Consider the following 21,177-nt stretch of genomic DNA (forward strand, 5'->3'; position numbering starts at 1 on the left):
TTATTTGCTGTGGTTTTAGCTGCAGCTTCTACGCTCAACCCCTGGGGTGCAACTACGTCTGCCGTGCTCCAGCCAAGGGAGCAGCAATCTGACAAGCAGTCCAGACCTAATCCAGGCCAGGTCTGGGGCTTTATTTGGTATGCATCCCTTAGGTATGGAATAAATACAAGGCCGGTAAGCAGATCTGCTTGCCTGGACGACCGCAGGGGAGTGGAAGGCTTTCCAGCCTTGCGTTACATGCCTTGACGGGTTGTCTCTCATCCATATATGTAACCTCATAACATTTTGGGCTTTTCACAAATAAGAACAGCTTTGATCTCCTGTGGAAAGTAATGCAGTTTTAATGTTCAACTTCAAGGGCCATTAGTTGCATTTTTGTCAGTTAGCGAAGCTGCTTGGCGAATTTCTGAATGTCAAGGCAGGGTATGTTGTTAGCCCAGAGGTAAGAGAAGCGGGTTTCTGATTGGAGGGTTGTCATGCTGAGATCCTCACTGGGAGAATGTGGGTGGGTAAAGTGGATGAGTAATACTCCTCCCACTTCAGTTGAGTTACCTTTTAGCAAGGCACTGAACCCCGTTTCAGTGGGTAAAAGTAGTAAATTTGATTCTACAAGAAGCTGTTAAATCATGTGTATGTGATGCAGTGAATTGCTGAAGTGCTCCTTTGCAAAGTATCTTCATGCAACTGTTCGTATGATATCTTACAAAATGTGTTTTGTTATTTTTTATTTTCCGTGCAACTGACTGTCCAGCGATAGCGGTCAGAGCGCGTGCACAAGCCCCTGCAGAGCAGGAGGAGATCATGTCGGGCTAAATTAAGTATGTTTGTTACGTAATTTACGGAGGCGGCGCTAGCTAAGTACGCGAGTTACGTAACAATGGTGACTCATTGTTGAATTATCGCATCACACGGGGCACGAACAGTGTTCTCGTGGGTATGAATATGGGTATCCACGTACTTTTCAACAAGCATGTACAGAGACCGCTAAATCACACAGAGGGCGTTAAGGGAGGTAGATGGGTCCAACAAACAGCGATCTTTTAGCCAAGATACCACTGTTCAGGTCAATGTTGATGTTTTTGTCACGTAACTTGTGTACTTCAGTGACGGCACTTCCATAGTTTTAAACCGAACCAAGTAGTTTTGTTCCCTAAACCTAACTAAGTATTTCACAATATTTTCCTAAACTAACTAAAAAGTTTCCTGTGAAGACAGAAGTTTAATTTGGAAAAGACCGTATGCATGGAAAAAGCGGTAATTGACACGTGTTGCAGGCTTTCTTATAGGAAAACGCACAAAAAATTAGGAGTATCTTTTCACAGAATACCAAAGGAATCGTTCTATGAGGATACTTTGCCTGACTTCCTCCGCTGCAGCCCTGCATGTCCTGAAATAAGAACAGCCTGCCCATTGATACTCTCTGGGTTCATTAAGGTTTAAAAAACAAGAAGGAAAGTCTGTTTTGCACTTCTGTATCTCTACTGAACCTTTAAAGTGTGTCTCAACCTGGCATCCCCCACTCCCAACCTCCCTTCCTCCCTAAAGCTGCCACAGGTGGAGCACACCAGGTGTACCTGTTTAAACTTGCTGTGTAATTTGTGGATTAGCAGATGCCTCTAATGGCTAAAATCATCAGAGCTTTCACTCTACCACAGAGGGGGAAGAGGGAGGAAGAAATGGAAGGAAAAAAGACAGAAAAGTAAAGGACAAGAGTTGAAAACCATGACGATAACCCTTGTTTGATTCAACTTGAACTCATCTATCGTACATAAGAATCACCATACACATATCATTTGTAAAAAACAATTGAGTGGCAGTCCTTTTTCACTGTCAACATCTCAGTAGTGTCAACACTCTGATAGCTCTTCTGTAATGTGTTTGTGTCATTTCACACTCAACAGTGTTGAACTTGTTCATTCACGTCAACATTCGACTTGTGGTTATGAATGGTAAACTTAGATGTCGAGCTGAAATCATTAGTTAATGGATTGACAGAATTATTGGGGATTAATAATAATCAATGAATTGTTAGTAAAATAATCTGGATTATTTTTTGCTGCAAAGGTGCCAAACACCCTACAAAGGTAAACGTGGAGCTCTAAACATCCCTCCAAACACACTTCTCATTTGTTACTGCAGGTTCTAGTACCTTGTACCACAACATGTATTTAGCTTTTACACAAGGGATGGACATTTGTAATTTTTTAGTTAGTGCCAATCAGTACCTGAGCATACCGATATTTGCTGTATATATTTATTTTTAAATCTTAATTTAGGAAAATACAGGATAACCACCGCGCCACCTGGTTTAATCTTAACTAAGGTGCTGGAAGTACCAAAGAGTTCAAACTGATATCCGAAGAAGAGATAGAAAGAGATATCCACACTTTTAGATCTTGGCAGAGTACAATTTATTAACCGTAATTTAGGAAATATTTCCCTTCAAAATCTAAAGAAGCTGAAGTTCTCAAATGTTGATGTCCAAAAACATATACCTGTAATAAATGAGTCTAAAATTGACACGGCTTTGATTTAAATCTCAAACTATCGAAAGAAAGAAGTGAACACGCCGCCTTTCCGTATACTTTAAACTTTGATACTCTGGACACATTTAAGTCAGAACCAAAAGGTGTTGAGCTTTGATACCCAGCCGTACAGCGGGTACACGTATTCCTAAAGATTACACCGATTTGTTTTTTGTCATGTGTGAAGTCCCCCTCCTCCCGAGAAACACTCGACACAGACACTGACACATTCCTGACGGCACAAGGCATAACTTGTTATGGAGGCTGTTCACAGAGCAGTGTTAAGGTGAATCCAGACACACACACTGGGCTGTGTGCACCAAGAGGGGCAACGTTGATTTAGGGCATTACTCAGACAGAGAGAGAGAGAGAGAGAGAGAGAGAGAGAGAGAGAGAGGGGATAGAGGGAGAGTCTCCCCTGACTGCATTAGGAGAGCCTCCAGCCTTTGTGATTCCTTTTGATCAAATCTCTGTGAAAGATGAGTGTCATGCCCTCTTCCAGCCAGCTGTGAGGGGACTGCCCTGTGACTCTGAGGGGGTAGACGTGTACGTGTGTGTGTGTGTGTCTGTCTGCGCGCATGAAAGACCGTGCACACCTCCATGTGTGCACGCAAGCATGTGTGTGCATGTGTGTGTGCAGGCTAGGGAGGGAGCAGGCAGCTCCTGAGGTGAGAATGCCGAGTGGGAGGATCTCATTCCAATCCCCTGTGCCCAGTTTCAACATACACACATACACGCACACACACACTGAACATCTTGAGTAGTTTAGAGCCAGTCCACGGCAACATTAGAGGAGAGAAAGCAGAGGAGGCATGTGTGTGTGTGTATCTGTGCAAGGAGAGTAAAAGCACAGTGACTACTACTTCTTTTTTTTTCGTTGAGTGTTGGTGGCTCAGTGTGTGTGTGTGTGTGTGTGTGTGTGTGTGTGTGTGTGTGTGTGTGTGCGTGTGTGTGTGTGTGTGTGTGTGTGTGTGTGAAGACAGAGAAGACAGAGTACATGTGTGTCTGTGCTGTTGAAGGAGATGCTGCTGGGTGTGATGGCTCTTTTGCGTTAGTATCCGTGCGGACAGGAGAGTTGGAGGCAGTTGTTTTGTGGGACTCGCGGGGAATGGCAAACTCCACGGTATCCTTGGAAACATCCGACTAAATGACAATGGCCGAGGTAAGGGAGCTGCTTTTCTCTGTCTGCTCACTCACACGGATATGTTTAACCACGACAAACTGGAAGGAGTTTAGGTGGATCAGAGTGACAGGCGGAAGGAGTGCAGACTTTTAGGAGAAATGTTCATGCTTGGTGTTGAGGATTACATCCATTCGCTCTTCTTTGACAAGAAACAGATTTAGAGTGTAGCTCTGCTGCGATTCCAGATTTATCTTGTATTTCTTTGTATCTTTAGGATGTGTTGTTATAAGTTGTCATATGGTGATCTATGGAGCTGGGTAGCGTTCGACATTTTTGGATATTAGTGCCAAAGTCTCAGTATTATACCACAGCAATACTTTTTCCCTAAATACCTTACTTTTGAGAAATATCTTTTTTCCTCAGAGATGAATTCTACCAAAAACTTTGTCTAAATAAAATGCAATATAATTTACATTTTTTAATTTAAGTTAGGAACTATGTGATCAAGGAATAAGTGAACATGATGACAGCAGTACTGTTATTTCATGCCAACTTTTGGTAACTGTCAATTTTTGAAACTGTCAATTTTTTAAAAAGTTTTCATAACTCACTCGAAAAGCTGACATTTCCCTTAATTCTTTGCTCACAATTGAGTCTAAATGAGAGCGTTTTGTTGACCTGCTCAGCGAGGACCAAGATTGTCCTCACATGCCTTCCAGGAATCCAGAAACAACTCCCAAAAAACAATAACAGAGTCAAAGTCAGGCTTCCCTCTCTGTGGTGAATGGTTCTATATTTCTCTCTTTTATCCTCTTTTCTTAAATCAGGTTCTGTATTTTTATTTTTATTCTGGACCTATATGTCCAGGTATAGTCTATCCTGAATACCACTTCCACCCTTGTCCTGAAGACAATAATCTCCTGTGAGGACAGAGACCCAGCCTTCAGTCCTCACCTGGGCCTGTCTTCCATCCACCCGTCTGTAGTTCTGGACACAGAGCAGCCCGGCCTCCTGTAGCCTGCTAGCTACTGCCCACAGCCTATCGGAATGTAATTTAAGAGTAGCCTAATGTTTCATCCCAGCCATAATCTAACAATTAGCTGAGCTGTGTGTTTGGTGGTGGTGTCAGCAGCGGCAACACACTCTCCATGTGTGTGTGTGTGTGTCTGTCTTAAACAGTTGGAGGAGAAAGAATTGTGTTTTATTTTGTGTGTTAGAGAGACGAGCACAACATCCAGACAGACTGGAGGCTTCAACAACAATATGAGACGAGCACACAATTAATGAATGAAGCACATGTGGCGCAGATACTGTGTGATCATCTGAATAAAAATAAATTTAAAAAGACCATTTTGATTAATTACTTACTTATTTATTACTTAATTGTGTTATCACATTTTTTTTTATTAATACAAATCTGAGAGACGCTAACCTTTTATACCATTTTCATCTCATCTATTTTGATTCTCACAATAATCAGAATGTTAACTGAATAAAAAAGGTGTAAAATCGATAAATGTCCACTAGTTTTGAACATCAAGTATTTTAAAATTAACCTTAAATATTGCAAAGTAGAGTGAATTCAGTTTGGTATTAAATCAGCCCTTATTTTACAAATATGATAAATAATAACAATAATAATAATGATACTAATAATATTATAACAGATAAATACAATCATTAAAAATGCCTTTATTTAATTATGATCAAGCTCTGCCATCATTTTAGTTGTGAGGTGTGTTTCTTTCTTCCTTGCACATTTCATGCTCCTCTAACAGGTTGCCTTTTTATTGTGTGAGAGGCCATTACTCCAACAATCCACCAAAGTGATTTGGATTTATTTTGCGTGTGTGTGTGTGTGTGTGTGTGTGAGAGACAGAAATGTGAGTGGAGTGTCCCTCTGCGGCTTTAACAAACTAATGTCCTATGTCTTTACTTCTCTTGTCTCCCTCTTTCTGTCGTTTGGTTCCTTCTGTACCTCCGACTCTTTCTGTGGGCGTCTCTCTGTTCTCCTTTAGTGCTGCAGGGCCCGGGGCACAGCACACACACTCACACACACACACACACACACATGCAGAGACAACGACGCACAGGGCCCCTGCACGTCGTTGTGTGTGTGTGTGTGTGTGATTGTTTGTGTGATTATGTGTGTGTGCGTGTGATTATGTGTGTGTGTTAGCAGTGGTGACTGTAGCCTGCCAGCCTCGTCAGCTTCATTAGGTTCATGATGGTCCACCCGTGAGAGGATGAGGGGGGGTCAGAGTGTTTGTATCTGATCCAGCCTTTTACCCCCTTCAGCGTCTCCTCGAGCTGTGAACCGCCCCTCCTGGCCCAAACCGCCCCCCCTTAACACCCCCAAACTCCACACACACACCCACAGCAGCCACCCCTTGCGTCTGCTCTGCGCTGCCACCAAAAGGCTTGTGAGGATTTGTCGGCCAGATGTGACAAGATTGTCAAGAGGCAGGCGGGGAGAGAGAGGGGAGATCTGATATTAATCAGAGCGTAGCTGGGAGCCAAACTCTCTCAGACTCAGTGTACTAACATGTTCCCCTCATTTACTCCCTCTCTGAGCCAAACACTCCCTTTCTAACGGGGAGACACACACACACCAGGAAGCCAAACAAACTTTGCCCCCCCCCCCCCCCCCCCCCCCTCCACAAGCTTATTGTCTTTTAAGATTTTTTGCTTATGCTTTTAAGGAAGCTAGCCCTTTTGTCATGGATATTCAGGTAAAGATCTGCTACCTTTTTCGGCTGCATTAGTGTTGGAACATGTAGTGTGTGTGTGCTGTCTTGTGAGTGTGAAATAATGAGTTGTTCACGCTGTCTTTGGGCTGTATGGACTCTTAATAGGCTCAAACACAGCCTGTCACTACTTGTACTCACAGGCTTCTTACTGGGGTTGTCTTCTCCTTTTCAAGTCCAACGCAGTGTGTTAAAGGAACTCGTCATCTGATTCATTTTATTTTTTTAAGTGTATTTTAAAATCTACTACTGACATGAAGTAAATGTAGCGCATGCTGGATGGCTTTGCAGCTGAGGGTTTGTGTGTAATAAGTATAATGTAATCTTTTTTTTTTTTTTGATCTGGGACTGTGTGTTGAAAGTGCGTCCTCTTTCTTAGCGGAGTGACATTAAATCAGGGGCCGGGGCCGGATCACGTCGCCCGCTGAGCAGCTCATGTATCGTAACCTCGCTTTAACTAACACTTGTCATCAATTAACATTTTACTACCTCGCAGTCACATACACAACTCGGGCAAGACGTGATTTATTCATGACTGTGCTTTTTGCTCACACTGCACACCACACACATACACACACAAAGCCTGTGGGACCAGGTGTAGTCAATGCAGCCACAGTTTTGGTGCTGAGCTGGTTTTATTGGTGGAAGTCGGTGTTATTAGCAGGATATCTGAGTGTTACCAGGAACACCGTCCTCCCACTAAATTCCTGAGTGTTTTCTGTGTGTTCTGGCTGGGATAAGATATTTATTTCCTCTGTGTGTGTGTGTGTGTGTGTGTGTGTGTGTGTGTGTGTGTGTGTGAATGCTCAGCTTTTCTTGACTGCTGTGCAGCAGTTTGTTTGCTTTTCAGTGGTCATTTAATGTTGCCCTTTAATTTCATGTGCTAAATTGTTCAGTAGGTTTTTTAGTTACATTCCAAAATCAATGTCACTTTGGATCTCACTTTTCAGCGTGAACTGCTATCATGTGTTATTTCCTTTATAAATGCAAAGTTGAAGAGATAAAAAGTTACTTTATTAAATATTCCCTGCAAATTTAAAATTAAAATTGTTTTCAGAGTGAATCAATCTGTCATTTGAAAAGCCAGAAAATAGAGCAAGTTCGCACACAAGTTCCCGCAGTCCAATCTGTCTTTTTGAGATTGCTTCTTTTAGTTTGAACAACAATTCAAAATCTGAAGGAATGAACAGAAAATAATAAGCAAATTCTCACTTGTCTCTTTTTCCACTTGCTTCTGTTAGAGTTAAACAGTTCGGTTGATCAACTGACCGGAGTACCTTTCTGACAAAGCAACCTTTATAGGGGGTTTGTAAATTGTAACTAAATGCTTTATTCATGGTCAATAAATCATAAATGAATGCTTTATCAGCTTTTGGGCTGCCAAGTTGAGAGGGGAATAAACACCACCCAAAAGATTTTGTAACCTCGAAATCCTAAATTTTGTAAATGTAACTAAAAATCCATTAGTTACAATCTCTGAACCCTTCATATACGGTGCCTTAAGAGAAAGTCATCTCCACTAATGTTATGAATGAATACATTTGGTAAAGTGACTGTGGAAGTTTTCAATAAAATGTGTTTAATTCGTATAAAAAGTGAACCAGAAATGCCCCATATTTATATTTCCCATCAAGGAAAACTCTCACTTCCTTTATTCCCCTTGTGCCATAATTGTCTTGTAAAGTGATTAATGGCTGCTAGTAAAATGTGATCTGCTCTGCTCTCACTTGGCCGCCGTCAGTCTCCCTCTTCCTCGGAGCCGCTGATCACCCGGTTGTTTTTCACTCTTTGGCACCAGCACCGCTTGTTTCCCCATCGAGTGTCAGTACGTGCCGGGCGGCTGCTAATTGATTAGTTTTCCAGCGCATTAAGCCAACAAGTCCCCGTCCGTCCCGGGACCGTCTCTGTCCAAGCAGCTGTTTGCTTCTGCTGAGTCTCTAAAGCACCGTGGCCCTTCAGGACATACATAGGATTTTATTTGAACAGCGTTCCTTTTTTTTCTCTTTTGTGTGTGTGAAGAATGTCATGGCTGTAGCAGTAGAATGAAGATGATGTTCCACTTCGACCAGACATAACATAGCTCTTCCTGTCTTAGAATGCACACTGTAGTTTTGTCTATATTATATCCATACAATCTATATCTAAAGGTCACCACATGGATCAGGGGTCAGCAACCTTTTTGACATGAAGTGTCATTTTAAAATTGTATCAATATCATAGCATATCAACAGGTTATGGAATTTTATTCCATCCATACAGGCAACGTGCGTCGCAACATTTTGAAAAAAACTTGTTCTCCCATAGTCAGGACAATGTGATTATATATGAGAAGGCTGTCATCCTTATGAAAACATCCGCATCTTAGTTGAGATCAATAACCCTACCAACCTTCGACCAGTCTTGTTCTAACCAACCAATCAGAGTCCGAGTAGGACGGGTCTTAGCGGATCGCGGATGAGGAAGAAGTAAATCAATCAAACTGCTGTAAATAACAGGCCGAACAACTGCCAATGGCTGTGGAAGAAGTCATTTGACATGCGGACGAGAGGGCACTTCAACAAAAAACACTCATGCACAGTTGTGGATAAAATTACATTTCTTATTTACAATTAACACTTGAAATGATGAAGGCATGTAAACCGTACTTAAGATTTCATTCAACTTATTGCTGTGTTTTCCTGAGATGAACCATAACACAGACATTGAAGAAGATTTTGGGCAGATCATCATGAGAATAAATATGAAACTAAATAAATAAATGATACCTTCTAAATTAAATCTGTTTTGAATTGAAATCAAACACTATTACTGATCTTATTTCCAATTAAATGCTAATGTTAAAGTACCGCGTGCCATTGATCGCCTACCTCTGTTTTAACCGTTAGAATTGTTTTAACCGTCATTATTGTTAGGAAATAGTGACCTGGGAAATTTCATGACACCCAGGAATTGAAATATTAATTCTAATGAATTCTAATGTGTCAGTCATTCGAACAGTTACATTTGCTATATGGATATAATGCATACAGGTTAACTTTGACCTGAAACCAGTTAAATCCCGTACAAACATCGTAGGCGTGTCGAGGTTTTTTTATGTATAAATACACACATGGACACACACACTCAGGATCCGATCCGCATGGTGTGCAGACTGCATTTTAATGTCGTCTCGGCCTTCTTCATCTCTTTTCTTAACCTCGCCTTCTCTCTCTTTAACCTCCCGTCATGACCTCCATCTCTCTGTCCTACACAGCCTGACCTCTGAGTGTACAGTACGCCTTTAACTTTAACAAGTAGACAGACGCTGAGGGGCCGGCGTCCACAATCAAGACATACACAAGGAGAATGAATATGCTTTCACTTGAAAAAAAAAGGTTTGCAAAAGTAGTGAAAACATTTTTTGCTCTAACAAAATATACACAGAGAAACAACATATATATATATATATATATATATACATATATATATATATATATACATATATATATATACATATATATATATATATATATATATACATATATATATATATATATACGTATATATATATACATATATATATATATATATATATATATATATATACACATATATATATATATATACATATATATATATATATATACATATATATATATATACATATATATATTCAAGCGCATCTCACAGTCGTCATTAGCAAATGGGGTAATTAAGTTAGGTTAAGAGTTTTTTTTATTGGATCACTATTTCTAAGGTCAAGAATGAACGCAAACAGTGAAGTTCTGAGTTAATAAAAACGTTAATACACTCATCATGCCTTCGATTATTACTGGTAGCTCACAGAAATACACTTTACAAGTATGTGAGGAGCGTTCAGGCTTAATTCAAGCTGCACTAACTCTCTTGGAGTATGCATTGTGCTCCCACTGGAGAAGTGACTACATTTGTTAAAGTACAAAGATTCAACAACACGTACTATGTAATGCAATGCTAATTAGAGGGATGTGTGACGTATTGGAGGTGTGTGTAGAGGTGGCGGGGTCGATGTGTGGCTACACTGTTAAACAGCACTGATATAAAGAATAAGCGACACCGTGTTAGCTTGGGCTTCAGTGACCCAGCAGCATCATTTTGTGCAATTAGTCCTCTTGTCATCGACTTCAGTGATGCGTGCGAACAGCCGAGGCTTTGTTGTGACAACAGAAAAGAGAAAGAGATGGTGGGGAGGCTCGGTCACTGAGCCTTGGCCCACCCTGCGCTGCCATATTTCTTCTCTTCTCCTTCTTCTTCTTCTTCTCCTCCTTCTTCTTCTTCTCAGGAACTCATAAAATGAATTGCTAATTAAGATAAACGACCTGGAGCACACTGTGCATTGGAATGTGTGTGAGCGTGTGTGTGTGTTACAGGCTGGTGAGCAAGCAGGGGGCACCTGATTGAGATGTATATTAGGGGGAGCAGCAGGAGGAGCTGTGTGTGCACCCACAGTGGGGTGGGATTAGCCTAATTGGGCCATGTTGATTCTTGGTGCTCCGTAATGATGGGATTATGTCGCTGAGAGATGAGCAAAAGGGCTTTTTTTCTTACACCTCATCACTGTCCGGAGCAGGCTGAGCTAGCCAGCCGGAGATGAAACTGACAGAGAGGGCGATAGAGAGAAAAGCAAACGGATGTCACGGGACTGAAGGCTGGAGCTGCCACGCTGCGTTTCAAGGCCAGGTAGCTGCCGCCGCCTTCATCTCGGGTCAGTTTATCCGTCCTAATGATGAGAGGTTATTGTAAGGTGAAATAACGCGATCCCAGATCTCAAGGACGAGCCCGGCCTCGAGCACGGAGCCAAGCGGCTGACTCAATGAGGAGGAGGAGGAGGTCCCGTACCCACCCACCCACACTTCTCTCCCCTCTGCGCTCGTGGAGAGGGAGTGAGCTCCAGCGAGGAGCTAAGCATGTCGCTCATGTATACTAAAATCCCACTGGTCATACATTATAGATGCAGAGGGAGAGAGGTGGCGTAGCACAGCCACTCTGAGGTTTTCAGTATGTAGCACTAACAACACCGGCTTTGATCATAAATCTGATGATGCTATACACTCAGTTCCTGGTGCGTAAAGGATTTTATTTTGTCCAAGACAGAGAGAGAGGCAGAGACATTTTTAGTGTATCAGTGCGCTGGGGTCCTCTCCGCTGCCAAGTCAGCAGCTACCCAGAAAACTTCTCTCATTACTGCCATTCACTCCTCACTTAGAGTCTCAGTGTGTCTGTCCACTTACTCTGCTTTTCTGCATGTTTATTCTGAAAAGATAAAACCCATTAGCAGATGAGCAAATGGAGTCCTTTGACCAGTGCATGTGGGTGTGTGTGTGTGTGTGTCTGCCTTAGGCATTGATTGATTGGTTTTGGTGGTCCAGGTGTGTCTGAGACCTTTCGTTAGGCCTACTGTAGATAGGACCTGCCCTGCAGCACTACAGACACACACACACCTACACGAAGACACACACACACACACACCTGTGCTAATGCTGCCATCACAGGGGAAACCAGGCAATGAGTGATACACAAAAGGAGACCAAAATTACTTGAGGCAACAAAGCTCTTTCTTTCAGTTTCTCCGGGCAACTTGACGGCAGCCACGCACACACTCCGACTCTTTCTCGCCTGCACAGTCACAGAATTAGCAGATGACAGGGCACACTTTCTATTATAGCTATTATGCTTCATTCCTGGGATACGTACAAATGTGGCCACTTGGAAATATTATTCCTTTGGAATGATAAAACACTTTTTTTTTTTGAAGGTATAACATCAGAAATGTCATATCTTTAATGTTAAGAATTTAGAAATAGAACTTTTTGAATACACTTGCAAGCTCCACTCGCGGCTCAGATTCTACTCAAGGTTTACAACAATATATCTGGCTGAAGTTTAAAAAAAAAATGTATTTTAATCCTGTGAAATGCTGCAGCCAAAACAGGAATTTGTGTCTTTGGTTTGAATAATTCAGAAAACATCCGCTGCTTCATAAAAGAACAAGAAAACAAAGTTAGCGGGCTATGTATGTGATCAAGGTCTGAAAGAGGTCAGCAAATCCAAATTCAAGATGGAGGGTAGCACTCTGTTGTAAAAACAGGAATCATTTTTTTGTGTGTGCTCATTAAAAGAAGAGAAAAACTGTTTTTCTTTGTGTTGACAGGCTATCTGCTGCACTTTGGTGAACTGTAACTGTGACACCTTCAAGCCTGGGAAGCTGAAGAGGAGGCAGTGTGAAAACTGCAAGCATGGCTGGGTAGCACATGGTAGGAGCTCACTGTTTCTACTGGTAATGCAAAGACATTCACTTGAGGCTATTTACATTAATATTATGTGTATTTCAGATAAAATACATATTTTTTTAATGCACCACTAATATTTGAAGAGGTTTGGTTTCATTGGTTCCAGAGTGTTTCCCACTAATCATGGTGACATACTGTCAACAGTTTACCTAGAGGTTGTTTTGTCAGTAGAACCATTAAATGAAAACTGTCCACAATGTTTGGATGATCTAGAGTGAGTGGAAATATTTACGGAAAAGGGTGTTTGGAAAGGTGTGATACAGTTTTCTGTTTTAAGTCATCTACGTCTCATGTTTTGTCTGAACTCAAGTTGTTCCACTCATCTGATGTCGGTGCTAGTCTGCAAAATTAACTTGATTAGCATGAAAATCAAACAGCATTTCCGCCATTATCCATTGACGTAGAATGTGCCTGTTAAGATGGTTATATGTACTCATGTGATCCTGCGACTACTGTCACTCAGCTTTGGTGTATTTTATTTTTTCCTATTATATATCTATTGCTCATACACTATTCTAAATTGCATCTCTAACTTGTCAGCTTGTCACCTAACAAAAGCAGTCTTGTTGTCAATGACAGAAAGGGAATTAGATCTTTCTATATACACACAAACCACTTCTTTTCACGACTATATTGATATATATACATTGGTTTTGTCCCATTACAGTTTTTATATCATTTATTTTCAGCATTTCTGAAATACATTACATTAATAAATTGTATATATACTTGTTTAAGCCTTCAACTTTTTCAAAACCTGTTGTTACTCTTTGCTCAGTCCAGGGACCAGTGCTGTTTCATAAAATCGAATCCAGTAAAATCTGATGTGTGTATTCTAGCTCTGAGCAAACTGAAGGTCCACCACATGTACCAGAGCAGCCAGGTGGAGATTGTGCACTCCAACGTGGTGTTCGATATCTGCAGCCTGATGCTGTATGGCACCCAGGCCATTCCCATCCGCCTTAAGATCCTCCTGGACCGCCTCTTCTCTGTACTCAAGCAAGAGGAGGTCATACAGATCCTCAATGCACTTGACTGGACACTGCAGGACTACATACGTGGATACGTCCTCCAGGTAAGCAGTGGGGGTAAGACTTTTGTGTGTGTGTTTGTGTGTGTGTCAACATTTTGGGAAATACGCTTATTTACTTTCTTTCTGAGAGTGAGATGAAAGTGATAAAACTTGCATTCTTTCTAATGGCCATCAGGAGGCAACTCTTGGTTGTAAAAAGAAAACTTCTTGTATCTAAGTCTATGAGAAAATGAATCTACTTCTCACTTGATTTATTCCCTCAGTAAACATTGTAAACATGAGTTTATGGTCTCAATCTCTAGTTTCAAGTCTTCTTCAATACAGCATGATGTTCATTTAGTTCATAATTACGCTGAAGCAGGGTATGCTTTAGGGCGTGGCTACCTTGTGACTGTGTTTCCTGGTCTAGGAGTTGTCCGTGTTTTTGTCTTAGAACTATGATAGAAGTGCACAAAGAAGTGCTGGGAGCCAGAGAGATTATTGTGTGTGGTTTTAATATACACCATGTGCAATAGCTTTGGGGGTGTTGGTCGGCCTGTTTTTGAATTTTGGACAGTCGGACAGGCTAGCTAGCGGTTCCCCCCTGCCTCCAGTCGTAATGTTCTCCTAGTTTAGCACATTGTGACCCCAGCTTTGTTCTTAACATACAGCCATAAGATTGATATCAATCTTTTCATCTGAATCTCGGAAGGGAGGCCAACTATTTATCAACTATTCCTTTAAGTATTAAAACAATTCTGACATAGTATGTAGCGTAATTATTTTCAGGGTGGAAAAGCCTCTAAAACAGCCTGGAGGCAAACATGCAACCCTAAAACTCAAAGTATAAGTAAGCAAGAGTCTATGAAGAGAGAGGGAATTTCTGAGGAAGACGTGGGAGGAGGAGGGGTCAGGGAAGCATGGCTGAAGACAGGAGAGAGTAGGGATGTGATGTAGCGACCAATGCCATAAACTCCCTTGGTACCCTGCTGATGCAGCCTGCTTCTTGCTGTGGTACGACCAGCTCGGGGAGGTCTCCAAACTGTGCCGGGTAGATTTGTAAATATTATGTCTTTTGCTTCAGATTTCCTCTCAAGCCGAAGCCAAGCCGGCCAAGGCCTGGGCTGCAGGCACTATGTCAGTGCAAGCTCTCACTTCGATTAGTACATCATCAAGTATTCAAGTTGGGCTGCGTTTAATTCATGTTAGCTCATCTAATGGCGAACGTAGAGTCAGAATCCTCGACAGGCGCCCAATGAATGCTCTGTGATGAAATATTAATCACGGTTACGGCACGAAGCCGCTCTTCACTTTCAAAGACACCCAAACTCACATGTGATTACTGCTGGGCTATGGGAGAGAGGACCCACTTGATCAATGTGAGCCGCCCTCTGATCACCCCGCCCTTACTTGTGTGTCTACATTTGTGTGTGTGTGTGTGTGTTTGCATTTTTTTTGCATGCCTTTGGGAGTCTGTGTATGAGTGTACGTGTTTGCTGATATCCCTGAATGCACGTTCTCACCCGGATGTGTGTGTGTTCTCGTTCTGCTTGAAGTAAATCCACATGATTTAAATGAAGAGAAATGACCTGCAAGATGAAACACTGGGTGTCTGTAATGAGGGTTCTCAGGGTTCTGCACTGCCCGCTTGTATTAACACTCAATCTGATTCCTTTATTTAGCTGCCCTGCCAGTCTACTTTATAGGGTGTGTCATCTAACACACTCTGTGAATATTCATGAGCAACCCAACAGACACTTATAATGCTAATGATGAAGTTGCTCTCTCTCTCCTTTCTCTTTTTTTCACTTCCCCTCTCCTTCTCAATCTATATCATATCCTTGCCTTGTCCCCTTCCCTGTACCATGTTGCTCTTCCCTTTCTTCCTGCCCTGTTTGCAGGATGTAGCTGGGAAGGTGCTGGACCGGTGGGCCATCATGACGTTTGAGGAGGAGATTGCCACACTGCAGCAGTTCTTGCGTTTTGGCGAGACCAAGTCCATAGTGGAGCTGATGGCTCTGCAGGACAAGGAGGGCCAGGCGGTGTTGGTTCCCAGCACCCGCACCAACTCTGATATCCGCACTTTCATTGAGCGCAACACCCCACGCACTGCTGCCAACCTCTCTACATCCAAAGTCGATAAGCTGAGCAGCAATAGCATGCACCACTTTGAAAACTTTGTCAACAGTATGGCCTTCATGCTGCCGTTTCAGCTGTTAGGCTCTGTTCCTGCACCGTTTCTGGGTTCACCGGCAAGGGCAACGCAGCACCAGCAACACCAACAGCACCAGCAGCCATGCCGTGGGTCAATAGAGCAGCAGAGTCAGAGACGAGATGATCTAAGTCGCGATGGTCTAGGGAGGGACAACCCCCTCCCTCTTTCACACCCCCATGAGAGCAGCATGTTAGGTTCCAGCTCTGTCTCATTCACTGCTGATCTAGACCAAAGTGCAGACAGGCCAATGGACAGCCTCGCCACCACCACAAAGGTTGAGGCAGAGGACTTCTCCACCAGCGACAACTATTCAGATGGACCGTCGACTCCGTGCACACCCTCCATGAGCTCGGATATAACACAGATGTCACCTGAGGGCAAGCTGCTCTCCATGGACAGGAATGGGAGTGGCGGTGGAGGGGTCTCAGCAGGTGGTGGGGGAGGATGCTCTCTTAAGAAAGGTCGAGTGTATTGTAACGCCTGTGAGAAGACATTTTACGACAAAGGCACACTGAAAATCCACTACAATGCAGTGCATCTGAAGATTAAGCACAAGTGTACCATTGATGGCTGCAACATGGTTTTCAGCTCGCTCCGCAGTCGCAATCGCCATAGTGCCAACCCAAACCCACGGCTACACATGCCTATGAACCGTAACAACCGGGACAAAGACATCCGGGGCAGCTCGTCTGGTGATGAGGGCTCTCCAGGAGAGAAGAGGGCTGATTATGGAACCCCCATCCCCATCTGCTCTGCAGAAAGCCATAAGTCAGTGCCCAGCTACATGGTGAGCCATGTGGACACTGGCTCTAAACTCCACAGCAGCTCATTCCCCAGCATGGGCCAGAGTGGCATCCTCTTCCCTAACCTAAAAACAGTACAGCCAGTCTTGCCTTTCTACCGCAGCCTGGTAACCCCGGCAGAGCTTGCCAACACCCCAGGAACACTACCCTCTCTTCCTCTGTTATCCTCCTCTGTACCTATCAAACCAATCATGGCCCCTGAACCCTGTATGACAGACCCCATACCAAAGAAAAAGTCTCGGAAGTCAAGCATGCCAATAAAGATAGAGAAGGAAGTGGTAGAGCGAGATGAGCAGATGGATAAGGGAAGCAGCTCTGAGGACGAGGCTCCTTTTCAGGGCAGGGACAAGGAAGAGTGTGACGGAATCCGAGCAGAAGGGCATATGTGCGCAGGAAAAGTTGGGGAGGAGAGGGAGTCAAGAGGAGCTTACATTAGCGAAGAGAAGGAAAGGGAGGGCGCCAAGCATCTGTTGGACCACACTTTAGATAGAGAAATGACAATGAGGGAGGACAAAGATGATGGGCCAAGGCAAGCTGAAACAGGGGTCATCTCCTCCGCATCTTCCCCGTTTGAAGACAGACTGATGGAGAATCACTGTGACAACAACTTACTTTATCAGGAACCCAATGGCAATGAAGAAAGGGAGGAAAGGGAGCATGCCAAGTCTCAGCATGCAGCTGACAAGATTTCAGAGCTCAGATGGGATGACGGTGAGCACAAACTGACTAATGGGGGCGCTCTCCAGCTCATAGACCGTGAGAGAGAGGGATCGGTCGGCTGTGTAGAAGACGTCGGTTACTTGGGCTTGTCTCACCTTGACCCCAATGCTGACCTGCCACACCACTGTGAGATCTGCAGTAAGACCTTTAAGAACCCCTACAGTGTCAAAATGCACTACCAAAATGTCCACTTGAAGGAGATGCACATGTGCACAGTGGACGGCTGCAATGCTGCCTTCCCCTCCCGCAGGAGCCGAGACAGGTGAGAAGCACTCATATTTTGTTATTGTTCGAGTGCAGGTTATCAGGATTGCTGACAAATTCATGCCTGTCCATTTTACTGTTTCCGAGGGGGCAAGAGTTAATATCCCAACTCTAATTTGTTGCTGTTTAGCTCATTCAGTTGTCCTCATGGGTTCCCCTAGCAGACACCCTGTATATGAGTAATATAGCATAAGATCAGTGGTTCTCTAACATGTGCCGCTGAAATATGCAAATGTTCTGGTAGAGAGGACATACTAAAATCAGCTGCTCTAGTTTGTTTAGAATGGAAACGACAGACTCTTGGGCCCTGAAGCTCAAGTCCTACTCATTCATGCAGCTGCAATATCGGTGCAGCGGAAAACATGGCACCTGTCGACATAGGATATGGGCAAACTCTGAGCAGATGTCTGCATGCAAACAAAATGTATTAAGACTGTACACACAGTGAAACTTGCACTAATAAGACAAAAAGAAACTGTCATTTTAAAGCATCCCAAAGGGTGAAATGTACCCATAACTGGGCTGCCAAGCAAGTCGTGTCTCAGCGCTATATTTGCAGGTATTTGGTGCAAAATTGGCCTCTTTCTATGCAAATGAGCCTCATTGCAAAAACAGTCCAATTCACGAAGATCAGCGCTAATACCCACACGCAGTTACAGTAAAATTATTAGCGATTTGAGAGTTGGTGGTGGCGCATTTATAATGGGTGCCACGCCGTCTTCTTCATCAGTCTGAAGGTGTGCATTTAAAAACACCAAAAGCATCTGACCAATTGGGATATTAAAGTCCAAATAAGGTTTCTCTTTGTCACGTTTAAATTCCTTGCCTGAAGTTTTTGGAAATGCCTCTGCTTCTCTGCGGTCAAGACCTGTAACTGTCTGATCATTTATTCTTTGTTTTTCTCTCTGATATTGTTCTGCCTACTCTTTTCTTGGTGCATTGGCCAAATTTATACTTTGCCACATGGATAATACAATCAGAGAAAAATGCACTCAACTGCAAAACTTTATGGCCGTGTTTGCGCTGTAATATTATTAGTGCAATATCTTTTGTGAATCGGATTGTGGGACGGGACAGAGTGGTTGCAAGTGATGCATACAAACTGATTTACATTGTTTAAAGGGAAGTCCATATTTAATGACTGTGTGACACTTCTGACTTGTTTATGTATTATTTTCTTTACACTTCCTCTGTAAACAATATATATACTGTATACGTATATACACCATGTGGTGCATACTACATGTAATTGTTTGTTTTTTTAATCTACAGACACAGTGCAAATTTGAACCTGCACCACAAGCTGCTGACCAAAGACTCATTCAGCCCAGCCAACACCCTATACTTGCCCTCATCCCACTGTAGAGACAGAGACACGGTTGCACTGGACTACTACCAAGACCAGCGTGACAGAGATCTACCCCATCGAGACCCAACCAGCCAGACTTCCGTCATCTTTCGAGGACACAATCGCATGGGCCTGGTCTTCCCAATGAGCAAAGTGTCTACTGCACCAAACAGTGCTGAGGCATCTCCTTCAGCAGACATGGAGGGATTAGGAGGAAGAGGAGAAGGTGGTGGAAGTGGGGAGGATGGGGCAGTCCTCGACCTGAGCACCTCCTCCTCTGCCCCACCTCGTGGCAGTGGCAGCGTTCGATCTTCCTGGGACTCAGATGGTGCCGGTAGTGAGGAAGGGGCTGAAGAGGATGAGGAGGTGCTCCACATGGAGAACAGTGATGAAAGCTGCGATGGAATCGGCATGGGGAGGCCTGGGGGCGAGGGGTTGGTACTCGCGGGAGAGAGAACCCTGGGCTACATTGGGGGAGGACAAGGCGGGCTTCAGGGAGGTGGGGGTGGGTCTCCAATAACCTGCCACATCTGCCAAAAGGTCTACAGCAACAAGGGCACATTCAGAGCCCATTACAAAACTGTCCATCTGCGACTGCTTCACAAGTGTAAAGTCCCTGGCTGCGATACATCCTTCTCTTCTGTGCGAAGCAGAAACAGGCACAGCCAAAACCCAAACCTTCATAGGAACCTAGCTGTCAGCTCAGGTTCCACGATGGACCAGGAGTAGGGATTTGCGCTCATATGCCAACATGACTGATTTCCCTGGTTCTAATTGTCTTTTTGTTGTTGTCGATGTTTTTGGGCACCTAAAGAAGGCTCACCAATTAGCACTTTTCAAATTCCATACCCCGTATATCCTATTGTGATATTTTGGGGAAAAGGGCAGAAAAAAAAATTACAATATGGAGTTAATTTGCTGTGGCAAATACAACTTGCTTTTGTAACTAATGGCTTTTTCTGCAAGGGAAAATGATCTTTCTGTTTCCACATCAACATATAAAGAGTAACCGGAACATAGACTTGTCATCAGTAAATTCATCTTCAACATTACGAAATGCGACTTTAATGAGTCTCAATGATTCCTTTGCATTGGTTTGCCTCACTTTAGAACTTAAAAAGATTTGTTTGTATGAACTGAATTTGTCCACGTGTTGTCCAAGTGAGTGTTGAGCCATGAAACTGTATCATAAGAGTTCTTTTTTTCTCGTGTTTCTGTTGTCAGATGTTCACATCTTCCCTGTGAAGCTGTGTGTATTGATCAAAAGCAGTAGTGAAGTAACCTCTACATGTGTCCTTTCGTTCATTTGGACAATGTTTTTTGAAAAATAGTCTTTGTTAAAAAGCTATAGTGTTGTGAGCTTGACCAATAAGTTATTGTATGGTGTAATATATGATCTGTCTTTACTGTTCTGGTTGTTGCATACTGCTAATGTTGACCAAAGATTTTTTCAGTCCACAGGTGTGTATAGAAACCCCTTCATAATGTGTGAGGGGTATGCAGTATTAAATGGGGCCACCCAGTCTTCTCTCATCTTCTTTGTGATTAACAGCAGTATTCACGAGTAGGCTCTGTTGTAAAATAAAATAAAATTCACCAAAATAAAACAAAAAAATAACCATTGATCATGGTATAATGAAATATCTTGATTTTGATGGTGTTTTTGTAAAGAAATCTGCTCATGGGACTAGACTTGATTAAGGCATTGCTCTTGTATTGTTTGTGTGGTTGCTTGCAGTATCCTTACTGACTGGACAATAAGCAGGAAGATATGCTGTGTCTGGAGGTTAGAAGCATGTACTGTGAATGAGTCAAACACTGATAAATAGTAATGATAGTAAAACAATTATAATAATGGCCCCACATGTGAGCACACCTAAAAAATACTGGTAAACAAAATGTTTATTGAACTGTATATTCTGTGAATAGAGTAATTTGTTATCTGAAAGAAACCAAAAAATATACTGTATAAAAAAAGGCTAATTTCACCTCTAACATTACATGTTTTTATTTTCAAATTTTTTTTTTTTAATTAATGAACAAGTACAGTGGACCTCATGCAAGAACCACTTGTCATTAAGAGGCTTAAACCAGTGATTTAGGAGAACTTGC

General features: G+C 42.8%; 1 protein-coding gene across 1 annotated transcript; it reads left to right on the top strand.

The window, feature by feature from the left end:
• Window positions 1–3,672: 3,672 nt before the first annotated feature.
• bnc1 (basonuclin zinc finger protein 1) lies at window positions 3,673–19,794 on the top strand. Its single transcript, XM_076110246.1, has 5 exons — window positions 3,673–3,687; window positions 12,565–12,667; window positions 13,543–13,778; window positions 15,617–17,715; window positions 18,990–19,794. Exons 1-5 carry the CDS (start codon window positions 3,673–3,675, stop codon window positions 19,792–19,794), a joined length of 3,258 nt encoding a protein of 1,085 aa, XP_075966361.1.
• The last annotated feature ends 1,383 nt before the right edge of the window (window positions 19,795–21,177 follow it).

This window comes from Anarhichas minor, unplaced genomic scaffold (genome assembly GCF_050575085.1).
Source record: "Anarhichas minor isolate MPS153535 unplaced genomic scaffold, ASM5057508v1 ptg000042l, whole genome shotgun sequence".
NCBI lineage: Eukaryota > Metazoa > Chordata > Actinopteri > Perciformes > Anarhichadidae > Anarhichas > Anarhichas minor.

Bases quoted from the DNA above. Each gene is read 5' to 3' on its own strand.
- bnc1 (XM_076110246.1), top strand. The intron at 13,779-15,616 runs GTAAGCAGTGGG...CCCTGTTTGCAG, and splicing joins TACGTGGATACGTCCTCCAG to GATGTAGCTGGGAAGGTGCT. The intron at 17,716-18,989 runs GTGAGAAGCACT...TTTAATCTACAG, and splicing joins TCCCGCAGGAGCCGAGACAG to ACACAGTGCAAATTTGAACC.